General features: G+C 34.5%; 1 protein-coding gene across 3 annotated transcripts in view; it reads right to left on the bottom strand.

Moving 5' to 3' along the window:
- SCAF8 (SR-related CTD associated factor 8) overlaps nucleotides 1–22,621 on the bottom strand; it is a 151,911-nt gene that overhangs the window by 102,405 nt on the left and 26,885 nt on the right. For all 3 annotated transcript variants that reach the window (XM_040058876.1, XM_040058877.2, XM_040058875.2), the window contains exons 5-19: nucleotides 20,580–20,736; nucleotides 19,293–19,423; nucleotides 16,232–16,408; nucleotides 12,589–12,668; nucleotides 12,058–12,175; nucleotides 9,907–10,038; nucleotides 9,672–9,784; nucleotides 8,995–9,188; nucleotides 6,719–6,819; nucleotides 5,016–5,129; nucleotides 4,219–4,375; nucleotides 2,969–3,099; nucleotides 1,918–2,062; nucleotides 1,331–1,411; nucleotides 514–735 (exon numbers count right to left, since the gene is read on the bottom strand). In XM_040058876.1, coding sequence (XP_039914810.1) covers nucleotides 514–735; nucleotides 1,331–1,411; nucleotides 1,918–2,062; nucleotides 2,969–3,099; nucleotides 4,219–4,375; nucleotides 5,016–5,129; nucleotides 6,719–6,819; nucleotides 8,995–9,188; nucleotides 9,672–9,784; nucleotides 9,907–10,038; nucleotides 12,058–12,175; nucleotides 12,589–12,668; nucleotides 16,232–16,408; nucleotides 19,293–19,423; nucleotides 20,580–20,736 — 2,053 coding nt within the window. The remainder of the gene's footprint in view (nucleotides 1–513; nucleotides 736–1,330; nucleotides 1,412–1,917; nucleotides 2,063–2,968; nucleotides 3,100–4,218; nucleotides 4,376–5,015; nucleotides 5,130–6,718; nucleotides 6,820–8,994; nucleotides 9,189–9,671; nucleotides 9,785–9,906; nucleotides 10,039–12,057; nucleotides 12,176–12,588; nucleotides 12,669–16,231; nucleotides 16,409–19,292; nucleotides 19,424–20,579; nucleotides 20,737–22,621) is intronic.

Consider the following 22,621-nt stretch of genomic DNA (forward strand, 5'->3'; position numbering starts at 1 on the left):
CTACATAGTAAGGACTGTATAGCAGCTTAAAATTGACAAACCCCAAAGCCATCACCCAATTTATGCAATGAAACTATTAAAATCATTGATGAAATTCTATAGATGTTATACTATCCTATCCTCTACTGCTCCTTTCCACTGCTCCTTGTGTAATCAAACTGCATTTTTAAGGTTTCTAATGGGTTCCCAGACTCAGCTTTACTTCTTGAGTCTATGAGAAAAAACATATTTGAGCATAAGCTGCTTAGAAGTCAATGATCAGACAATAATAAAGATGGTTCTCACCACTTCCACAAATTAAATTCAGAAAAATACCCTACCCAGTCCAAAACTTCCTATTCTGTAGTTACTAGCTCAATGGACTATGATTTGCAAAAATCCCTCAGTGTGATGCTTCCTGAACACGATCATATCATATCATATCATATCATATCATATCATCATATCATGTCATATCATATCAATCATATCATATCATATCATATCATATCACATAGTGAAAACATTTCTTACCAGATCTATTGTTTTCACTGGAAGAAATCTGAAGGTCTGTAAGATGTGATCCTTTGTCATCTGATTCTGGTTTGTTGATTGGCAGGGGATTAAAAACACTTCCAGCAGATAATGTTGGAGTAGCTAGATTGCTAGTAACTGTGCCAACTGGTAGAACAAGGCCAGTAAAAGGAACATCCTTCATTGTCTCTTGTGCAAGTGGTAATGGGGGCTGTACTAAAGCTGTAGAGAAATAACAGAAGTGTATTACAGGAATCATATAGTGAAACCTTCAAATTTAATTTGGTAGAAGTCAGGCTGATAAATCAAAAGAAGTGAAATTAATTACCTTCATTGGTACATTTTTTAATAAATTTCTTATCCTCAATCAACAATGTAATATTTAGGTTTTTTTCTTGAGATCATGAGCTGCAGGCAAACCTAAGCAATCAATACACTAACATATCTTTAAATGTTAAATGAATAGTTAGAATGCTAAACTAAAATAAATTATTATATATTATTCAGTGACTAAGACCAAATAATTCCAGTAACAGCTACAAGTGTTAGAAAGGTCCAAATATCAAACTATTCATACAAATAATTAACAATTTGCCATAACTTTTTTCAGTCACTCCACATTAGGTATAATTTTTCAGTCTACCTTATCAGCTCTCTAAGTCTTTTTCTCAATGCCAGCTTAAACCAGCTAAACAGCTTCTGTGTTGCTATTTCCCTTTACACAGGATTAACTTCCTTTTGATTAAAGAACAAGGAGCATATAAACAAAGTAAACTTTTCATCACACACAAACAATCATTAGAGCAATCAAACTTACGTGTTGGAACAACTGGTGGGACAACAGGTGGTGGGACAACAGGTGGTGGGACAACAGGTGGAACTGGAGGAGGCATATAACCTATATGGAAAAAAATGACAAATGATTACATGAAAAGCAAATAAACTTTTGCAGTAAAAGATTGCCTACATTATTTATCCCAAAAAGTTGCACTGCTGTACACTAGCAAACAACAGATTAATAGGAAGAGGCAACAGTGGTTATTGTTTTCAAAAACAACTCTATCTTCACTATAGATGATCTGCAGGCGCATCTTTAAGTGATAGCTGCCAGTAGTATTCAAAGAAGAAAATCAAGAATTTCAAACTTTTCAAAAGCAAGGAGATTGATTTACATACTTTTAGATTTCAGTTTTTCACAAAGGTAAAAAGCTGTGATTCCTATTCTCAACCGAATACATTGGTAAAAATAATACCAAGTTAGATGTAAGTAATTTTAATCTAGTTGAAATTTAGGAGTCAAAGGCCAACTGGCTCACACAGTAACCAGCAGCTGACGTGATGTACACAGAGGCATGCAAACTGCCTATGCTCATTACATGCTGCATTTCGTTTTTACTGACTTACCTGGAGGTGGCTGTGAAGGGTTGAAACTCGCTCTCAAGAAGGGTGGAGGAGGAATTGGGCTATAACCAGGAGGAGGGACAGACATTGTGACAGGAAACGCAGGTGGAACCAAGCTAACAGCAGGCACAGCTGGAGCTACTGGAATCTTTTTTCATGGAAACAAAAACAAGCAGCTTCAATACTTAAGTATTCAAGGACATTAAAAGGGATAAAATGATTTAATTGCAATTCACATCAAGCACTAAATGCTTTGTATATATTTCAAACACTGAAGAATGAGATTGCATTCTGAAATGCTACACTATGGGCAAGCAACGACACTGGAAGAATCCTATGTTATCTTTACTTTATTCTCAGACAGCCAAAACCACAGTTTAACAGTAGGTCTATAAGAATAAAAATGTACCTATTGCAGCGGAGTGAATGCAGAAATGCAGAGAGAGAAAAGGAAGAATAATGTAGATAATATAGCAGTTTGGGGGCACTTGGAAAACAGTGATTCTAGTGTCTAGAAAAACTTAAGATTTTTAGAACAGTACTGGAAAATTAGGTTTAGTGTGCGTAATTATATGGCTAATCCCAATGAAATCTGGAAAATCATTTAATATTTCTCGATTTTCTGTTTGTACTATGAATTTCATTACAGTGCATCATATTTACAATTACGTAATTAGAAGCAGTATAAATGCAATATATACATGTCTATTTAAATATATATTGATTACAGTGGACATTAAGAGGCAGCTGATGTAAGACTGTGGACAGTTTTTGCAAAGAGGAAAAAGCTCAAAATTTAATTCAAGTAAATGCAAATATATTAACATTCATGTAATTTTATGTCAGTTCAACAACTGGAAATGCCTACACACATTTGGAAAGATAAAGCACTAACAATATAAGTACAAAAACTTTTGTATTAAGCAACTGCATGAAACTAAAGATTATGGTCAACCATAGCAACTACTCTATTCTAAAATATTGCAGAGATGAACACTACTGGATGCAGGACTTACATCAAAAATATTTTATCACTTAAACAGCCAATACCAACCTGCAGCATAGTGACTGGTTGTGTGTAAGCTTCTGTCTGTGTTGTAATAACAGTACTCTTATCAACTGTAGCACTCTGCGTCGTTTGAGTATTTTCTTTAGCAGCTTCTGAGCTTCTGGCTGTTTCCCACTCTTTAAAAATGATGTATTTTATTATAAAAATACAGTTAAGGTGTTATTTTTGTTTAGATATTAAAAAGTCCTCTTTCTTATTAAACAAAAAAAATTTGAATCTAGTATCTACAGAGATTCATTACAAGTAGTCCTCAAACTTAGTATGAAAAGAAAGAGTGCAATTATTTATTACTGTGTATTTTAAAGAACATAAAGTATCTTTATCTACCCAAAATGCTGTTTAATTTGGCCTGTATACAAACTGATTTTTCAAAACTTGCCAGGTTTATTCACCAATCGTTCTGTTAACATTTTGCAATACAGAGTATGCTCCTGTTTTCTAAAAACTCTCACAGCCAATACACGTATGTTATCACTTGGCAACTGTACAGTGAGAAAGAATCCTGATGTTAAACAAATCTCACCACAACCTCCATTTCTTCCATCTGCCATTTCTTCAAAGATTTTGTACTTTAAGTGTAACATAGTGAATGTATTTCAGTAATGTTACGTGTTTTATTTTTGCCATTTATACTCAATTTTCACTCTAAGTAAGATTGTATTTTGACCTGAAGAATCACTGTCACTATTGTAAAAGTCTTCATCTACTGTTTATTTCGGTATAGGTCTGTTTCAAGAAAACACAGTACAAGTAACTTTTCATAAACCTAACAAACTTTTCAACTGTGTCTCAGAATAAGGTCTAACATTACTTGTTTTCCAGTCTCTCTGCCTTTATGGAAAAAATACCATAAGGTTCTGCTAAGTTCTAATTTCAACTTAATACTTATTCCTGAATATAAGACTTTCCTAATCACAAGCAAATAACAATTTCTACATAAATTAGTATTTATTTATGTGCACAAAAAGTTCATAACTCTTACAATATGCTAACCTTTATTAACTAGCCTAAAATAATTACCCTCTGTCACCAGTTCTTCATTGTCATGACAATCAGCTAGGTATTAATCTAAAATACAATCTACATTTCATTATTACAGTGCCATTTGTATTGTAAACAAAGAGATAGAAAAATCTACACAAATGAAAAGAGTATGTATTTCCTAAACAATGCATTTTCTAGAATTTGGAACTACCAAAACGATGTCTAACTATCAGAATTGTTAATGCCTGTACCTGTGTTTACTGTTTCCTGGTCAATCATGCCACCTTCAGCAAACCCTTCCAAATCATCCAGTTTCACTTTCTCCCATGGAATATAGGAAACTCCCAGATCCACATCCCAGAATTGCTTGTATTCTGTTTTCACACCTTTATTCAAAGCCCAAGCAATCTGAAAATAAATCCCAATCAGACAATCTGGTTAAGTCATATAACTTGGGAACAGAGTATTTCAGATTATTTCCTTCACATTTCCATCACTGCACATCAACCCTCAGGATCTATTAATTAAAAGTTTTAACAATGTTTTGATTTTAAATGAACCTGCCTGAAGTTTATTTGGCCTCTACAACAGATACATGTATGATTAATTAAGAGCATAAATTTGTTCTACATTAATGCTAACATATATATGGGGAAATTAAAAATACAGTATTTCAAGGACTTACCCAAAAGTATCAAGCAGGTAGAAGAAACCCCCATAACATTTAATAAAATACTTAACTCTAAGAATACTCTAAAATTTAATATTAAGTGACCCAAATGGTCAGGTACTGGACTTGTACAGGCTGTACATACACGAACTATTGTCCAAGTTTCTAAATATCAAGTAATAACATCATTTTTCTATCTTTCATATTGTCTGTTAAAAGCTGCATTTTACACAGAGAGAAAGCAGTTTATATCTCACTGCTTCATCCTTCTTCTCCACATTGTACACTTGAATAAACAGCTGCTAAAATACAAATCATCATAGTAGAATTGTACTGTGCTTTAAACGGACAGCATCCTTAAGATTAAAATCACCTTACCTTAATAATTTTAGATCCAATTTTATATGATCCAGAACTAAGTTTCTGAAGAGCACGATATGCATCTTGTCTATGTACCATACAGACATAAGCACATCCTCTTGGGGGAATCATCTGTGGAAAAACAGCAGTGGTCTTAAAAAGGAGGAAGATCAATACTTCAGATTATGTAACAAAACTAATTGAATACCCATACTATAGAAGGAAAGGCTTACACTGTAAACAATTGTCACCTTAACCGGCCATATTAACAAGTTTGGGCATCAAAAAAACTTAAGAGTGATACTGGCAGGCTACTTCAGTTACAAATTCAAGAAGCAGCAGGAAGCTGAAGAATGAGTGCCATAAATGACATCAAAGATTTGAACAAGGAGCAGACAAAAACTGGGAGCCACATTATGATGACTTCAGAAAAGCAGAGGTTGCTACCTCTTCTTAAGCTACAAATTCTTTGTGAAGCAATAATCACTCACAGAGGAACAAAACAATGATTAAAAGCAGATTGCATTTTTGAAGGGTGGACTCCTCATTCCTGAATGTGATTTTTTTCTAATGTTTTGTTGTATTTATGCATGTATAACATGTTTTATTTATTGTATAACAGAGCATGTAACCTTTGCAAGCTTACACATTATGTATGATAATTACTTACACCATTTTAGTCAAAAATCTTGGTGTGCTTTTACACTGTTTAAATGCACACAGTAACATAACAAACAAAAGAGGACAGAATGTAAGGATATTTTTAACAACTACATTAGGATATACATTGTTATTCTAGGTACTTAAGCTTTGTGGAATGTGGAGGATGAACTATCTACAATATGGTTCGCCTCTGAAATATAACAGGCACCGGAAAATGTATTACATTACTGGGACATGTTGTTAAATTACTTTCCTTAACTGATAGGTCCTGCAAATCAAAATGAGGTTTAGATGTCTGGCTACGGGGCTGGTTTTTTTCACTTGTGAAACTTTTTAGAAGATTCTGTAAAGTCACAAAAAGTATTCCTTATTAATTACATATTTGAATGTATTAACATGACAGGAAAACAGTGAAAGTATTATCTGAAATGAATGAAATCGCACAAGAAGCATTTTAAAACTGCTGAAGCAAGAGGAAAACCTTGACTTCTCTCATGTAGATAGATGTGCTGTTTCAGGAGAAAAATACTTTCTTTTGAAGCTGAATTATAGGCAACTGAGGTACTACTCTAAATATCTGACTCTAAATTACTCTAAATAATGAGATTTATATCTCCCAATTATAACCATATTTTTAACTGTCATATTTTAGAAAAAAATATTTATTTACAGTACAATTTCTTTTTTTCTAAATGTTTTATTGAGATGGGTTCTACTTAAGGAATCCTCTGGAAAGTAACCAAGAAAAATGTGGCTACACATCTGTAGGTGTTCTTGGGCCAAAAAAACCCAAAAGACACCTGCTCCATGGCACATCACTAAACCAGAACAACCATAATTTTTTGGTTAAACCCTGGTTTAAAAGCTGCATAGAATGCTACAACTTAGGAAGAGCATTTTTACCTTGAAGTGTACTGGTTTTAGTGCTTCAAAACAGTAGATCACAATTTTTAACTGTGATAGAAAAGTTTAAACAGCTGTAAGGAATTCAGAGGCATAAGCATGCTTAACTTTCTAGTCTAAAATTCCTGAAAAGGCATAGCAACAGGCTTACTTACATTAATTGACTCTATTTGTCCAAATTCTTCAAACAAGTTTGTTAAATCTTGCTGTGTAGCCTTCTTGTCTACTTGACCTACCCAAAGAGTAGTACTGCAAACTGTCAAGAGACACATTCACATCAATCAAAATACTGAAGGTAAGCTTATGAAATGCTCTACAGCATGAATGTAAAAGGTTTTATAACTACTCAGGAATCACTGATAAAACCCCAAGAATATTAAATCTATTACTTACTATATAGAGATTAAGTATATTAAGAAAAATTATAAAGGGTTAAACAATACCAAACATATTCCCCACAAGTGTTCATTCTTCCTGTTCCATTTTCTTTTAAACAAAATAGTTGTTTCCATAGAAATAAAACTGTAAAATTCTGTAGATTTTCCGCTAAGGTAAACTGGATTATAAACTACTTGTGGAAAAAACCCAAAACATTTCTCTTTTACTTTCCATTAAAAAACCCACACCTTTAGGATTCAACTTAATTTTAACAAAGTAAGACTAAGTTCTAACCAGCTAAAAGTGTATTACAGATGGAACTTAATACTGCAGTACTGCGCAATGCATTTTCACCTGAAAACAGCAACAATATTATTAATTTACCATGGGCAACAACCTGGAAAGATAAACTTATCTGAGGCCAGTCAGGCTGAAGACATTCATGATACTTCTGATTCTTGTCAATTTCACCATGAGCCCAGATCCCTGCCTTCCAAACATCCCCTCATTCTCCTCGTCAAACATCAACACTCACTGACATGAGCTAAGACTTCCTTCTCCCACATGTACACGGTTCCAAGTCCTCTGTCTCCCAAATACTGCCCAGTTTATACGTGCAGCTTGGATTTCTTGGTCTGCCCTATCCTTAACCAAGGAAACATCATTTCTTCATCATTATCTTGACACATCACATCTCCTTTCTGTACCAATCCAGGTGCACCAAAACGGAAACCAGAGCTGTGCGTTCCGTCAACCGACATTTTCAATTGACATCAGTACTCTGCAGTGCTGAGAATGACCAGTCGTAAGATTTCTCTTGGACAAAACTTGTTCCTTACATGCTTGTAGATATCCCTTTCATATCTCGTGATGGTAAGCTCTATGAAACAATTCCTCAGATCTCAGCAAGTAGTAATAGTGGCTATCACTGAACAAATTTCATTAAGCAGAACACTTGTCAGCTGAATTATTTATTTAATCACTTACCTCCCCCCAAAGTTTCCACTCTTCACTTAGACTACTGAATATCTCCTTTAAACTTCACAGGACCTCAAATGCTGCTGCTGTTCGTTAGGTTACTTAACATCTCTGTCTCTCAGCTCACAAACATTCTGATTACAGCTCCCTGCCTTGTGGACTGCTGGGAGAAATCTACACCATAAAACTGATATGTCTCTTTTCATGTGAAAAAACAGAGAAGGGGAAAAAAGCGCATCTAAACTGTAGTACAGTCCCCAGTTTAAAGTGACCTTGGAATGATATAAAATATTAATGTGAAGACAACAGAACACTCTTTGCTTTACAAAAATGGGTTGTGAGCTGCTTATGCTGTCAGATAAATAATATATTTCTAAGACATAAGATAAATGCAAAGCTATATCAGAAACATTTATAACCTATCTAAACAAAATTAAATTCTCAAAATACATTCCCTTTGATTTAAGCAACTGTGTGGAGGAAGTTGTTTTTCTCCTTACTACCTTCCTTTTTTTTAAGTATGTAAATTCTCCGTAGAAATTAAAGCAGTGCACAGCAGCACTCTGCAGAGGCTGAAATCCACTTGATTCTTGAATACTTTCTTAATATACCACCATTATGGTCTGTCTTACACCAACAAATTCCACCTGCTTTGGCGCTACATTCCTCTGAAAATCTATTTAAAAAACAATGTAAACAATTTAAAACCCAGGCCTCTAAGATATCCATCAAAATGGTCGAAGTGTGCACCACACACTTTCAACATTTTTACCATTTTCAGACCAACTGCTGGACACGTTCAAATGCCAAGTTAAAGACAGCATTAAAGAGAAATAAGACTGTAACTTAGAGACAGCCCTTGCTGCTCTCTGTTTAGAAGCAAAATCAGTGGTGCAAGTGTGAGTAAAAACATCAGTAGAAGAGTATGATACACGTTCTTGCCTAAGACAATATGATGTACTTAAGTTGCAAGAAACATCAGAAATTAAACGTAAAAATATGTAAGTAGTCAAGATAAATCTCATTCTACCAATGAAAATAAAACCTTTTTTCCATTTAAGCAAGTGCCACTTACCGCTTAGTGTTTTTGACCGTATAGGAGGCAATCCCTTTTTCTGACGTTCCTTCTCCCTTTCCCTAGCCCTTCTTTCACTGGAGTATGACCTAGATGACTTTCTCTTCCTTTCTCTTGATCTTGAGCGTGAACGCTTTCTGTGTTTCCGCTTACGAGAACCAGACCGTGATCTAGACCTTCGCTTTCTCGGTGACCTACAAAATATTTAATTTTAGTATGCTGAGTTAAAATACTCTGACTTAGTTGTCTTTTAACTACAGACTTCAGGCACTACGCAGATATTTCCATTATATTCACTAAAACTGCTTCAGGAAATAAACTTAATGCCATTTGGGTGAGGAATAGAATATACACCTTAAAACAAAACACATTCAAAATGTTCTGTATCTACAGCACCTAATTCTCTGGCACAGGAAGCCTGTCCACTAGCTGGCTAGTGTTAGTTATTTCTGTAACTTGAACAGGTCTTAAAAAATTTCAGTTAAACCATAGATATGGCAAATGAACTGTCATATCAAAAGTCTGCATCTAACACACAAATATTTAATGAACATGTCTTTTCATTGCCAAAAACTGCTTATGATAATTTTGGAAAATACAGAATTAAGACTGACAACTACAAATTACAACTTTTTTTCAGAAAAACTTCATTTACTTAATAAAGGTAATTACAAAACCTTGAACGAGATCTTGAGCGAGTTCTTGATCTTGAACGAACAGCTGATTTCTTTTCTTCTTGTTCAAAAATCTCTTCTTCAGCAATATCCTGACCTTCATCTATATCCATGTCCTGAGGTCAGACATAAAAAATGTTCAACAACACTGAAATATACTCACAATATATATGACTTTGAATCATATTATTATGTGTTTTCCTTTCAATATCTGTATTAAAAATTTAAATAGTTTTACCTGTTGTTGAATATCCATTGAATCATCTACATTTGCTTCCACTTCTAAAAACTGCTGTTGACTACTCCCTTGTGATGGTGACGCAGAGTGCTCTGAACCAAAATTTCCTTCTTGATTCTCCTCAGGGCTTGCCTAAATGCCAATTAATAATATACCATAAAGCCCCTTGCAATTACAAATTTAATGCTAAATGAAAATAATATTCCCACACCTCATTAATATGAAAGATGAACTGGATATGGATATCATTAATATGAAAGCTGAAATGGATATCAATCAGTTCCATTTCCTTTTTATGGTATCATCCATAAACTCAAAACTTTGAAATAATTAATATTCCTGATTACAAAAGATTAGTATCTATTTGCTAAATCACAAAACTACAGTACACATAAAGTACACAATTCACTGCTTAATTTGGCTGCTTCAGAAGAGAAATTCACAGGACAAATGAGCCACATGTACAGTGACCCTGAAAGATACCCACCTGCCCCCAGTGCATAGGCATTAATAAATGCTATTTTGATAATAATATAATAAAAATATTTACAATACCAGCTGACCTAGTTAAAAATTTTACACTAATCTGAACTTTTTTACAGTGCATAATTTCAGACAAGCAATTACTGAAAGATAAGGGAGGAAACAATGTCATTTATGTCAACATGGCAATTTCAAGAGATCTAACAAAATAAGCAGTTCTGAAAAAACACCAAAATTAATGAATGTGGAATACTCAAGGTGTTGATGATTTGCTAGAGAAAAAGCTGTAACAGCCTGTGCATTGCCTGAAAGTATAGATTTGGAAAAAATATCTCTAAAATACAAGATAAATTCAAGAACTAGAATAAATGAAATTAAAATACTCAGAAATTATGTGAGAATAATTTTGAAAAGTAATTTAAAATCTAGAATCCATTACTGCAGGTAAACATTTCAGTGATCCTCACTATATTTTAACTTTTAATTTAAAAAAACCCTACATGTTCTATCTGCCCAGAGAATGACAGGAAGTTACCAGAATGACTAGTAGTAACAATTTTATTTTACATTTTTTAAACATCTCATAAGTTGGTAAAAAAATATTCTACTATAATTCACTTAATTTATTTGCCTTCTGACAGAATGTTTTGTCTAATTTTTCTTATATTTAATTATTCTTCAACCATCTGTTTCTTGATATCAATGCTTACAATTCTTTTTGCTCTCTGTTTTTATCTTCTGTCCTTTCCTCCTTTCCCTCCACTCCTCATCAGATGCGTAATAATATTGTTTTGTGCGTTATCTTTCCTTCTCTCTTTGATCTTTCTCAGTGAAACTTACACATGGAATTAAAGAAAATATTACCCATAACATACTGCAGTCACTACAAAGCAGTTCCAGCAGCAGTTTGTATCTTTTAGCTGTTATCAAGATGAAAATAAAACTTTCTCTCCATAGTGACTAGATCTGGATCTGAAGGGAAAATTCATCAGGTCTTGTAATAGAAAACTAAATAATAAGTGGAGAAACAAGTAAATGTTCTACCCATAAATGTACTGTAAACTTTGCTTTTGCTTGTTTTACAATAAGGTAGGCATTCAGTATTTTTATTTTCAAATTAGACAGTTCCTTTTTAATATGACACATCAAAAGCTCCTCAAACAGATTATTCTTCAATGCTGTATTCCTTTACAACGTTTTTAGTGTTTAAAGACAGAAATGGCTCTATATCCACAGAATTATTTCATCAATTATTAGCCAAGACATAAAACCTGGGGAAATTAAAGTTACCCACAGTCTCTATTCTGTCCTCCCTTCAGAGACAGGAGCATAATCACTTCATTGCTCACCTTATTCCTTCTGGAAGCATGGGAAAAAACTTTCTTTCCTATATAAAGAGCTGAACACCCAAAGAACAATCATGTCTAACTTACCTAATGAGTACTCTCTACATGTTTTTTCTGCTTTTTTCACATCTTTTTCTGCTTTAAACACTTTTCTCCACTTATCTCACTTACTCTGCAAGCTTCTGTTACATGTTCAGCTAGTGACAAAGACTTTAATGCTACGAAAACTGCCAGTAACAACACAGGTTTTTTTATATTGGAATATGCTTTTTTAAATCAGAGAACATAAATTACTACAACAGCCACAAGATGGAGTTCTTACCTTTTGAGGCTGCTGCTGCTCCAGAAGCTGTTGTCTGAGATGTTCTAAATTTTGTTGCTGTAGCTGTTCAGCTAGTTGGTGAAAAAGTGAGTTGTTCACAGATTCTGGTACCAATGGCCTAAAATGAAATAACTTAAATTAAAAAAAAAAAAACAAAAAAACCCCCAAAAACACAGCCTACAGTTTTTCTCTTTGTTTAAACAGTTAGTAAATAGGTCTTCACAACTGGGTTTCTGATTAACTAAAATGTAAAATAATGATGACAATGGATATAGTTCCACCTTCTAATACCATCATAATCCCATCAGCTGTATAACAAGCAAAGAACATCCTTGTTTTATCCTAAAGTCAAAAAATATTCTGGCACACAGACTTAGAGTAAAATATGTATGTTAATTTAGAAAATTGCCTTTTCCTACTGTTTTAGTGTACTTATGTTCTGAAATAAGTATTTGCCGTACTTAATCCTAATTTTCAACTAGCATCAGGCAAATTTTAGCATTTTCCAAAAGAAACATAGCTTGGTCTTACAATTGAGAAGAGGGAGTTTCCTTTTTAGGCTCTTCATTTTGTTCAGATTCTTCCCCAAAATCAAACCTGTCCATCAGCTTCTAGGAGAAAACAAAATAAGCATTACTGAAGACTCCTTATATGTCCCTTTAGGTATATCTCCTTTTCAGTAGGAAGATGCTCTTTTTTCTCAACTTAAAACAAAAGAAAACAGAACAAAAAAATTTTGGCAAATAACCTGAATAGAAAATTAAATGTCATACTGCTATTGCTACCAAACTCTTTCTTCACTGCACCAAATCTTGGCCCAGCCTTCCTGAGCTCTGCTGCAACAACTTCATGTTCTTTCCACAGTAACTAAGAGCTACTTTGGAGTAAAGCTTAAATAAAGATTTATTTTATGTAATAGTACCTTTAATTAGAAGAAATTACTACGAAGAGGCCAACTATTCAATCCTTTGGTAATCATCAAACTGCTCTGCTCATATCAAGAGAAGACCTACAGCTTGATTACTTCACAAAGAACTACTGTATTTTCACACACACGTGTCATTTAGACAACCTGAATTCCTTCAAATATACTGCTCCTTGAAAACAACTTCTCACATAGTCTGCAAAAAAAAATCAAAGCAAGCAGTTATCATGTAAGAGGAATAATCCTTCTAATGGATAAAAAGAAAGGTATCTGACATGGAAACAAACTTGGATAAACTTTCTGTGTTATCAGATGCCTACCCTGGACTTCTGCTTAAGTAAAATGTTTGTTTATTAACTCTAAAAAGCTCGGAAGTATTTAGTAGCACTTTACTTTCTTGAAGAGAAAAACTAAGGAACAAGCAAAAGAAATCTAACAGATGTCAGTGAGGTTGCTTTTTTTTCCCATTATTTAATGATAGAGCCATGCTATTTAAGCCATGCCTGTGTACCTTTACACACCTTGGAAGTGTTCTGAAAAGCAGAGCTAATGCTATACTACCAACCATCATAACTTCTCAAACCTTCATCTCAGAAGAAAAAAACTAAGAGGAGGAGAACATATGGCAGTCATTTTGAAATACTAAGGCAAAAACATCTTCAGCAACAAGCCACAATGATTTGGTAACCCATTTTCTTTCTCAGGATAATCTATTTACTCTCAATTACTGGAGTCCAGCAAGAAAAACAAAGCATAAGCTAATTAGAAGATGGATCAATCACTGATCAATCAAGAATTCTTAGAACCACTGTTCCCAGTATAATATTTATGAAAGCAGGACTGAGTATGTCTCTGAGAAAACACAGTAGAAACACAGATCATCAAGCTTATGTGAGATGGGATATCAAAATCCTGAACAACTTTCACCATGTATACCTAATCCATTTACAGCAAGGTGACTGCCTTTTTTGTTTGTACTGTTAGAATATTTTCCAGTGAGGCACTTATAAAATGCTGCTGCTCTGAAAAAAAATTGTGCATTTTAGAAAAACAACCTTAAACTTAAAATACTATTAATAATCATGTATCTTCCATCATGACAAAGCAGGAAGGAAAATAACAGGATCTGTACTATTTATATGGCTGAGAAAAAAAAAATAGAAACTTGCAACCAGTTCATGACAAACAAAACAAACATTTAGATTAACCAAGGCCAGAGAAAACAAGAGAACTCCCAGCCAAGACAGGTAAACCTGCAGCATGATTTTTGTTTACGTTTGGTTTAAGTAACACTGGACATATTGAAACTAAAAATCTGAACTGAAAGAGCTTGATTTTTACATAGTTTGTAGAAGAATACTCTATTCTAAAATAGAGTAATAGAAATGAAACAAAATTAAATACTAGGATACCAAGTTTAATGCTACACACACATACATATAAAAAGCACAGAACCTTCCCTTTATGCTACATATGTTAATTACCTAAAAAGAAAATATGTTCAGAAAAAGCCACAGAAAGGATTAAAGACATGAAAAATGCTGTTTATTAGAAAGGAAACAAATTTTTTCATAAGAATCAGGATATTCTCTTTGAAAATTAAAATAAAGGGAGTAGGGTAAATGCATAGGAAACATTGATCAATTTTTTTTTTTTACCGTAACACAAGTATTTTGTTCTGTAGCAAGATCAGAAAACATGCCCATTTGATGTTGCCAGAAGAATTTTTCACATAATGCAGATTAATTTGCACCGTTAAGTAACACAAGATACCACAGACTGAAGAGACTGAAAACAAAGGATTGGAAGAACTGCCAAAATAGGATTTTTTAAAAATATATGGATATTTACACATTAATTGAAATTATTTTCTTGCACTATTTATACTTGTTATCCAATTCACAAACATGATGTCATGGAATGAAAACTATGCTTCACAGTTTCCCTTGGATCACAATACTAATAAATGGGTTTTTTAACATAAAAGCTGCCCTTTCTTTTATGTCTGTATACAAACATCTCTTAAGAATGTGAATTCCTTCAACTTATTTCATTTAAGCTGTCCAAAAGTCATGACAGCCACATCTATGAATATACCAATCCATGGCAACGCTGGAATTAAAGTCGGCAGAATAATGCCATACTATAAAATACTTTCTGTATGTAACTATTACAGCAGTCCCTATTAACTGATGCATTCATTCCCTGGGATTACACCCTTCTCATGTTGATGGTTACAGCTGTGGTATAGCAGGAGCACAGGCCATTCTTTTCTTGACTTATTTTTACAGCTGCCTTACTTTCAATAAAAAGAGATTATCTGAATGAAAAATTAAAAAGGATTTTTTGCTTCTCCAACTTCTTTATTCTTACTATTTATCCACCCCTGGACAATCCTACAGAGATTATGTACACACAAACTGTTTCTTCCAAAGATAATAGAACAACATTTATTCATTTATTTCTTCAGTTAGTTGGCTGTAATTCTTTGAGCAGAAGACCTTCCTTTTCTTTATTATAGGTATTATACTACTATGACTGCAATTGCCTGCATGGTTGTTGCTATTTGGCATGCAATTATGTATGCTAGTATTCTTAAATTCCTGCATTCTGGTTTTGTTTGTAGTTTGGTTTGGGGGTTCTTGACTTTTTTGGGGGGGGGGGGGGGGGGAAGGGGCTTGTTGGTGTTTTTTTGCTTGGTTGGTTGGTTGGTTTTGGGGTTTTTTTTGCCACAGAAGTTTCTCCACAGGCTTATTTATTCATTTAACATCACTTTGTGGCTAAGATTAAAGTTTTCTTGGCACATACTTTATAATGCAAGAAAATTACAGATCCAACTCTTTACTCTTCTGAGAAAACAGTGTATATTCCTGCATATTTTCCATTTATTATCTTGTAAGAAACAATTCTTATTGCTGTACTACAAAGGGTGGGGAAAAATATGTAACAATGGTTTAACTTTGCTAAATCATAAATCAAATCCATTACCATATTCAAGAACTTTCGTGGATTCCTTCCAACTCTAGGTATTCCACAACGTGTTTTTTAGCCCTAAACTCATAAAAAAACTAGTATTTTCATTTAGAGTACTGTCTAGACATTTTTTTTGTATTTTCAAGCTGTAGCCCTTTATAGTATATTAATATATATTTTTAAAATGACCAAGGTCAAACAATAAAATCCAAAAGAACTTTTCACATACACTTTAAAAAGAAATACTTCTACCAATTTCTATTATTCTACTTCTACCTTATTAAAAGAGACACTCTGTTCCAGTGGATTAAGTGTGTTAGCAGCAGCAGCTGCAGCTGTGAGTTGTGCTGTGAGGGCCTGTAACTGGACGACAAGACCGGCATCCAGGGCTTGAAGTAGCGAAGGCTGAGGTTTCTGCTGCTGTATCTGCAGCGTCTGTATCAACTGCTGAAGCTAAAAGAGAAAAAATAACAAATACATTGAACAAGATGTTCTTAAAGTAAAAAAACCAAAGTACAAAATAGACTTTTCCCCTTCCACTTAGTAAAAAAAACTTCCAGGAATGAAGTATCATCTAACCTATAGCTATTATTTTGTCTTAATTTGTTTTCATTTACAACAAATTTTGTTCCCACTTACTGGCTAATTTGTTTTCTGGGGCTGATAAGATAGGCAGATGCTTCTTCTTCCTAACTTGCTCTGACAGGTTGCATGATGATGCCAGTCACCACTCAGGATTTCCTGCTTTCTAGGGTTCCCCCTCTTCTGTTTCTCCAGTTTGATTCCTTTTGACCTGAAAAAAATCTGTTAGCCCACTCCAGCTTCCTAAGGGCCCACCTATATTAGGAAAATCTGTGTCCTGTAACAACATTTGTACAGAGAAAAGAACTGCACTGTGGCAAGCTCCGCTTTACGCCAATGCAACCTGCTCACAGGGAGAGCTGGCACCGGTGTCTCTGCACAAGTCACAAGTGGAATCTCATGGTGAAACTCAGGCGTGAGTTGATAGAATACAATTCTCTTGCTGTGTTAACCAAACATAAAAAGCAAATGTACAAATCAATCACTTGGTCTATCTTGATTTCCTTACTTCAAATTCCTATCTGTATATCATCTTCTAGAGAAGCTGCCCTAATGAGGAAATAAAAGGCTTTATCACGTGGAGATCAATGTAACTGTTAAATAGGGATGCTTCCACAAAATTGTGCAGATTTGCCTTAAGAAAAAATATTAACTCTATGGAAAGAAGGTCTCCTAAACCACTGTGGAATTAGAGGAAGCAGTTCTTCGACATTCCTCAGATTAATCGCTAGAGCCTTATCTTTAGATATTTGTGGAAAAAAGTTTGAGCAAATTCAGGTAGTTCAAACTTGCTGACTTAAGTCCCTGATTACCCTTATCTTCAACCCTTACACACTTCCCCACTGAACTCTTAAAGGGTTCAATCCCTCCTTTCACTAGAAACTTCATAAACCGATTAGATTGAATTTCTTTTCCCCAATGCATCAAAAGAGTGTGACCCTTTTTCAAGATTGTGTTAGAGCTACTTTCTAACAACATGAAACAATTTTCCCTATTCTTTTAAAAACATTTATACGAATTTCTTATACAGCAGAGTCTCTGAAAAGGCTTCAATTGTTGTTCTACCTCAGCAAGAGCTTTCCTTGATTACTGCAACAGGCAAAGCTGAAGAGTTCCCCCCTTGCCCCCTTTTGTCTCATACAGCTGGTCTAGCCTGTGCATTGCTCTCAGCAGGAAGGAATCAAACTGAAGAGGCAGAGATGGAGACCCTAGAGTGGAAAAATCCTGGGTGGGCACCATTCTTGCTATTTTCACATTTTTGTTGGTCACATCTTACTTAGCTGGCCCTCTCTTATGTCTAGACTCTCAATTTACCTGAATGCATTCTCACCCATAAAACACAACTGTAGGATTAAATCAAGGTCTTTGGAGCTGGGGAGCCAGGGAGAGGCTGTGGCAGATGGAATGGTTTGGAGAAAAGAGACAGACAGGATTTAAGCAAACATCATAGTTCCTCTACCAATCCTACACATCTTCATGTACATATTCAGTGTGTACCCAGTCTGTCTCTTCTCTTCTGCTTAAGACTATTTTGAGCTAAATATCCAAATGTTATTTCTTTGTGATCTGCTCTCTTTAAAATTCCAATTCCCTTCCCATCTTCATTTTTTTCTCTTGCTTCATTTTTTTCTATATTCTCTAAGCAACAATCTTTAAAATTACCTCACTGAGTTTCCACATATTTACCATTCTCAGTTCATATCCTTTCCTTGTTTAAGAGCTAGTTCACTATTTTTTTCCTTAATATTTCACAAAGTATCCCAGAAACTCATTTTGCTTTGCTTTTCAGTGATTTTGTTTCTTCCAGAGTAATCAGATAGAAATATTCCTTCCAGTTGACTTATGAACAATTAAAGACAATTACTCTAGCTAGTGAAATATTGTGAAAACATTCTCACTAAATAAAGTTGTTATTGCTAGCACCAGAGCTTTTGCTGGCCACTGCTTCTCATTCATGTGTGAGATTTTTGTTTAGTATGCCAGCAGGTAAAACTACCTCAGTCCAAATAAAAATCATAATGCCAAAGTTATGTAGATGCCACAGCTCTGGCACAGACTGAAAAGTTATCTACATTTTTACAGAAAGCCAATTGTGGGTGCTTAACTTATGTATCTGCAGGTTATGAGGACAAGCAGTTCTTATGATGCTAGACATCAAGACACTTTTGGAGTAGAGCACTTAAAAATTGAAGAACATAGTAACTTCCAAAATCTTATTTTTGAATGCTGCAAAATAAAAATCTGTGTTGAGCTGATGGAAAGATAAAAAATGGAATCAATACACAGTACACTTCCTGAACAAGTTTGCTCCCATTCTGCAATTCTGTACCATGTTTAGCTCTTCTTCAGGCATCCAACAGAGACATATGCTTTAACTTGCATCTTATTTTATATCTATAGCCACGAAATCTTATTGTTGTTCTTGATTTAGTCATCTGCAATAGATCTGTACTTATCATCTATATAGACAAGTATGTATTAAAGACCATCTTATCCAGACCAAGTATCACAGACCATCTTATCTAAAATCACTGAGACACTTTTAAGGCTTTAAAGGTGCTGGCTTTAAACAGGGCTCGCTACAAAAGGTAACATAGGGTTTTAATTGACCAGGAACTTACTTGTGATGAACAACCTCATGGGAAAGTTAACATGGACATAAATAAAAGAGATACTCTGAAAGCATTCCTTACCTGTACCTTCAAGACACAAAGTATCAGACAGTCTACAGTGTAACTGTCTACAAAATAGTTACCTGTTGGCCTTGAGGACTCTGTAAAATCTGTGCAACAGCAGCAAGGGTGTCTGTGTTAGCAATCTGAGATACCCAAGGATCAGGTAAACTCTGTGCCACATTGGCTGGAGTAACTGGAGTCACAGGTGTACCTAAAAAAGAGAAAAATCAATATGCCAAAATATTTTAACACAGAAACTAAAAATAGTGTTAGAGAAGAAAAAAGCATATGCTCTTATTAAACACTGAGAAAACACATACATTTTAACTATTTTTCTGACATACACAGAGAGCACACAGAAATAACACAGACTCACTTCAACATTCCTCAAGTAGCAGAATTTCTTTGTGTTAGTGTAGTTCAGAGTTCTTTTCACCATTGACCTATTGGGACTACTAATAAAAACTCTGATGAAGGCAAAATAAATAGGTTTCACACACTATTCCAAAATATTCAGTGGAAACTATATATACCAAAAGATAATTGTTAGCAATCTACTTGTCTGATAGTCCAAACCTCACTGGACTTGCACCTTGTCCCCAGGAGGAGTCTTAAAAGATTTTACTAAAAATTTCAACCTGCATCAGCTGGATTCATGAGGATTGTTTGTTTCATTGTTTTTTCTCAAGAGAAACACTGAGACTAAATCAGCACTCTGATAATTAGTTTCATGCCAAGAATCCTCCATACCTGCAAATACTTTTGGCATTTATAGCCCAGAAGCAGAGGTACACCAATGAATGCTAAAAAGAACTAGATAGACTACTGTTTTAAAAGTCAATTTGCATTAGATTTTAAGACTTTTGATTCCAACAATTTAATATAGTCATACTATATAAAAATAAAAAAATACTGAGCTGAAAGAGGCAGAAAAGGCACTCCAAGAACTGAAAATCTCACATATTTGTTCACATATTGGCCAATGGAAACCAAGGTGAATTTGTCCATCTCACTGCTTTTAAGCCTGGGATCAGCAAAAGGTGGGTTACAAAAGCAGTGCCAAAAGCCTTTCCTATTTGGCCAATTTCCTAAATCTCCCAACCTCAAAAGAAAAAACCTGATGAAGAGAAAAGTTAAAAATCCATTTTCCTGCCATCTACCTACATAAGCAAGGCAGGTGCTTAGAGCACAAAACGATCAAGCCCATATTGATAATACTGTTTTCCTGTTTCCCTGATCTTGATGGTGTCTGTAATATACTCCTTTCCAGCACTCAAGTGAGACATTTCAGCATGTTAACAGGCAACATACCAAAGCCGACAGAAGTGTTTTGATTCAAAGTATGACTTCCATCTGGTTTTGTTTACCTGGCGTATTGTTGCTCATAGCAGCTGTAGTGCTGGGCAAGACAGGGGTCACCACGGGAGGAGGAATTCCCGCTGCCATATCCAAGAGAGGCTGAATAATTTCACTCTTGAACACATTATTCTTCTGCCATAAATTTAGTACTCTAACAATTTTACTCTAAAATGAAGAAAAGACAACAAAAGATCTGAGTCATGCTTATTTTTCTTCTTGTCATTAATTATGGAATTCTTAGCTAGCAAGTTTAATCTGTCTAGACCGAAGGACCTTAAGGTTTGCAAACAGGACAGTTATACTGGGTCACACCAAAGATGTCTAAACCATGAACCTGAGACTGATCCTAGGCAACAGCAAAGAGCTACTACACACAGGTGACAATGTTCTCTCAACCAAAAATGTGCCTTTAGTCTTGGAAGATGTCATGGAAGGAAAAATATTTTAAGAAAGCATTTTAAAGTATTACTAATAATTAAAATAATGAATTAATAGTCTCCTAATTTTTTTATAGTTAACATATATAAATGCAATTCTGTTCTGCCTATGAACCAAAACCACTTATGTGCACTGAAAAATGGGCATATAATACTAAGACTGCTAAATATTTTTTGTAGAAAAACAGCTTCATATTTTGCATGCTCTCTTGATGCAGTGAGGAATTTAAAAGTTTAAACTGGAACACAATTGCCTATTGAGAATACATAGTAATATTAAAAAAGGCAGATCATGGACAATGAAAAAAAACCCAAAATTAAGACTTCATACAAGCTGTAACTTGACTTCATACAAGACTCCATTAGCTGAAACTCATTATTCAGCTTACATTTCTATTAAATTTTTTCTATCACAATAGAAGCATTCTATTACATCACAAACAGATCATTATTTTGATCTGCTTTCAGATTTTTTTTCAATAAGCTTCACTTCCACCAAAAGGAAAGATTTTGTTTTATTCTGGGGAAAAAAATCAGTTGCATTACAAAGAGCAGGAAATTCTTCATAGGATGTGGCGTTTGCTGTCACAAAAGTGGTTTAATTACTTGAGTTCTATAAACCAAGAGCATAGAGCACTTAGCCACAGTGTTCAAAACAAATAAAAAGAAATCTGTTCACCCAGAACTACAAGAGGATACCTAACTATAACAGAGAGAAGTGCCGAATTTTCACTGCACAGAAGATGCAATTTAGAGTTCCCTTAAAGAAATCTCTGAAGCCTTCCACTCAGCATTTCAGTATCTCAGTCCTTCTTCTCTGAAGTCTATATTATAAGCAGTCCTTGCCAAGTCCACCAGAGGCTCTAACTTGCCTCATCTCTCCAGAACAGGAATATAAAAAACTGGTTCTGTGGCTCAGTATCTACCCACACCTTGCACTTTCTCTGGGCCAGACAAAGGAATCAGTGAGGTGGTTTTGTTGCTACTTTAAATGAAATGTTACTGCATTTCTGCTTGATTTAAAAACAATTTCTGTATTTGGTTGTACGAAGATAACTGCTGTGTTTCTCCATTATGCCTTTCAATCAAATTAAACATCAAAATGTTAACAAATCAGGTACGTACCTTGGTTTCTGACAGCTCAGTTTTTTTGCTAGGGAATGTATAGGATAATTAACTTTCACAGCACAAAGACCTTCCTATAATATTGAATCCATATGCAACACAGCAGCAAGACTTAGGATTGAAAAGTACAATTCTACTCTGAGGTGAAAAATATCCTAGAAATGAACCTGACAGGACTTTTATAGACCCTAAATAGACTACATTTTACTATCTCTCTTCACATCAAACACCTCTAATTCAATACATTAATTGCCATGCATTGAAATATCACAGGGCAAGTAGTGCTATTTCTTAGCCTACAATAAATTTACCATATATTTTTTAAAACCTGACACAAACTGAATACTTGCAACCATCCTTCTTCCAACCTCTCCTTCTTCAATACATCAGGGTATTTCTGTATTAGTATATTTCCCAAAGTAGCAAGCTAAATGAGTTTACCAAACACACTAATACTACTAAAGGAATACAAAAGAATAAATAAAAAT

This window comes from Hirundo rustica, chromosome 3 (assembly GCF_015227805.2).
Source record: "Hirundo rustica isolate bHirRus1 chromosome 3, bHirRus1.pri.v3, whole genome shotgun sequence".
Taxonomy (NCBI): Eukaryota; Metazoa; Chordata; class Aves; order Passeriformes; family Hirundinidae; genus Hirundo; species Hirundo rustica.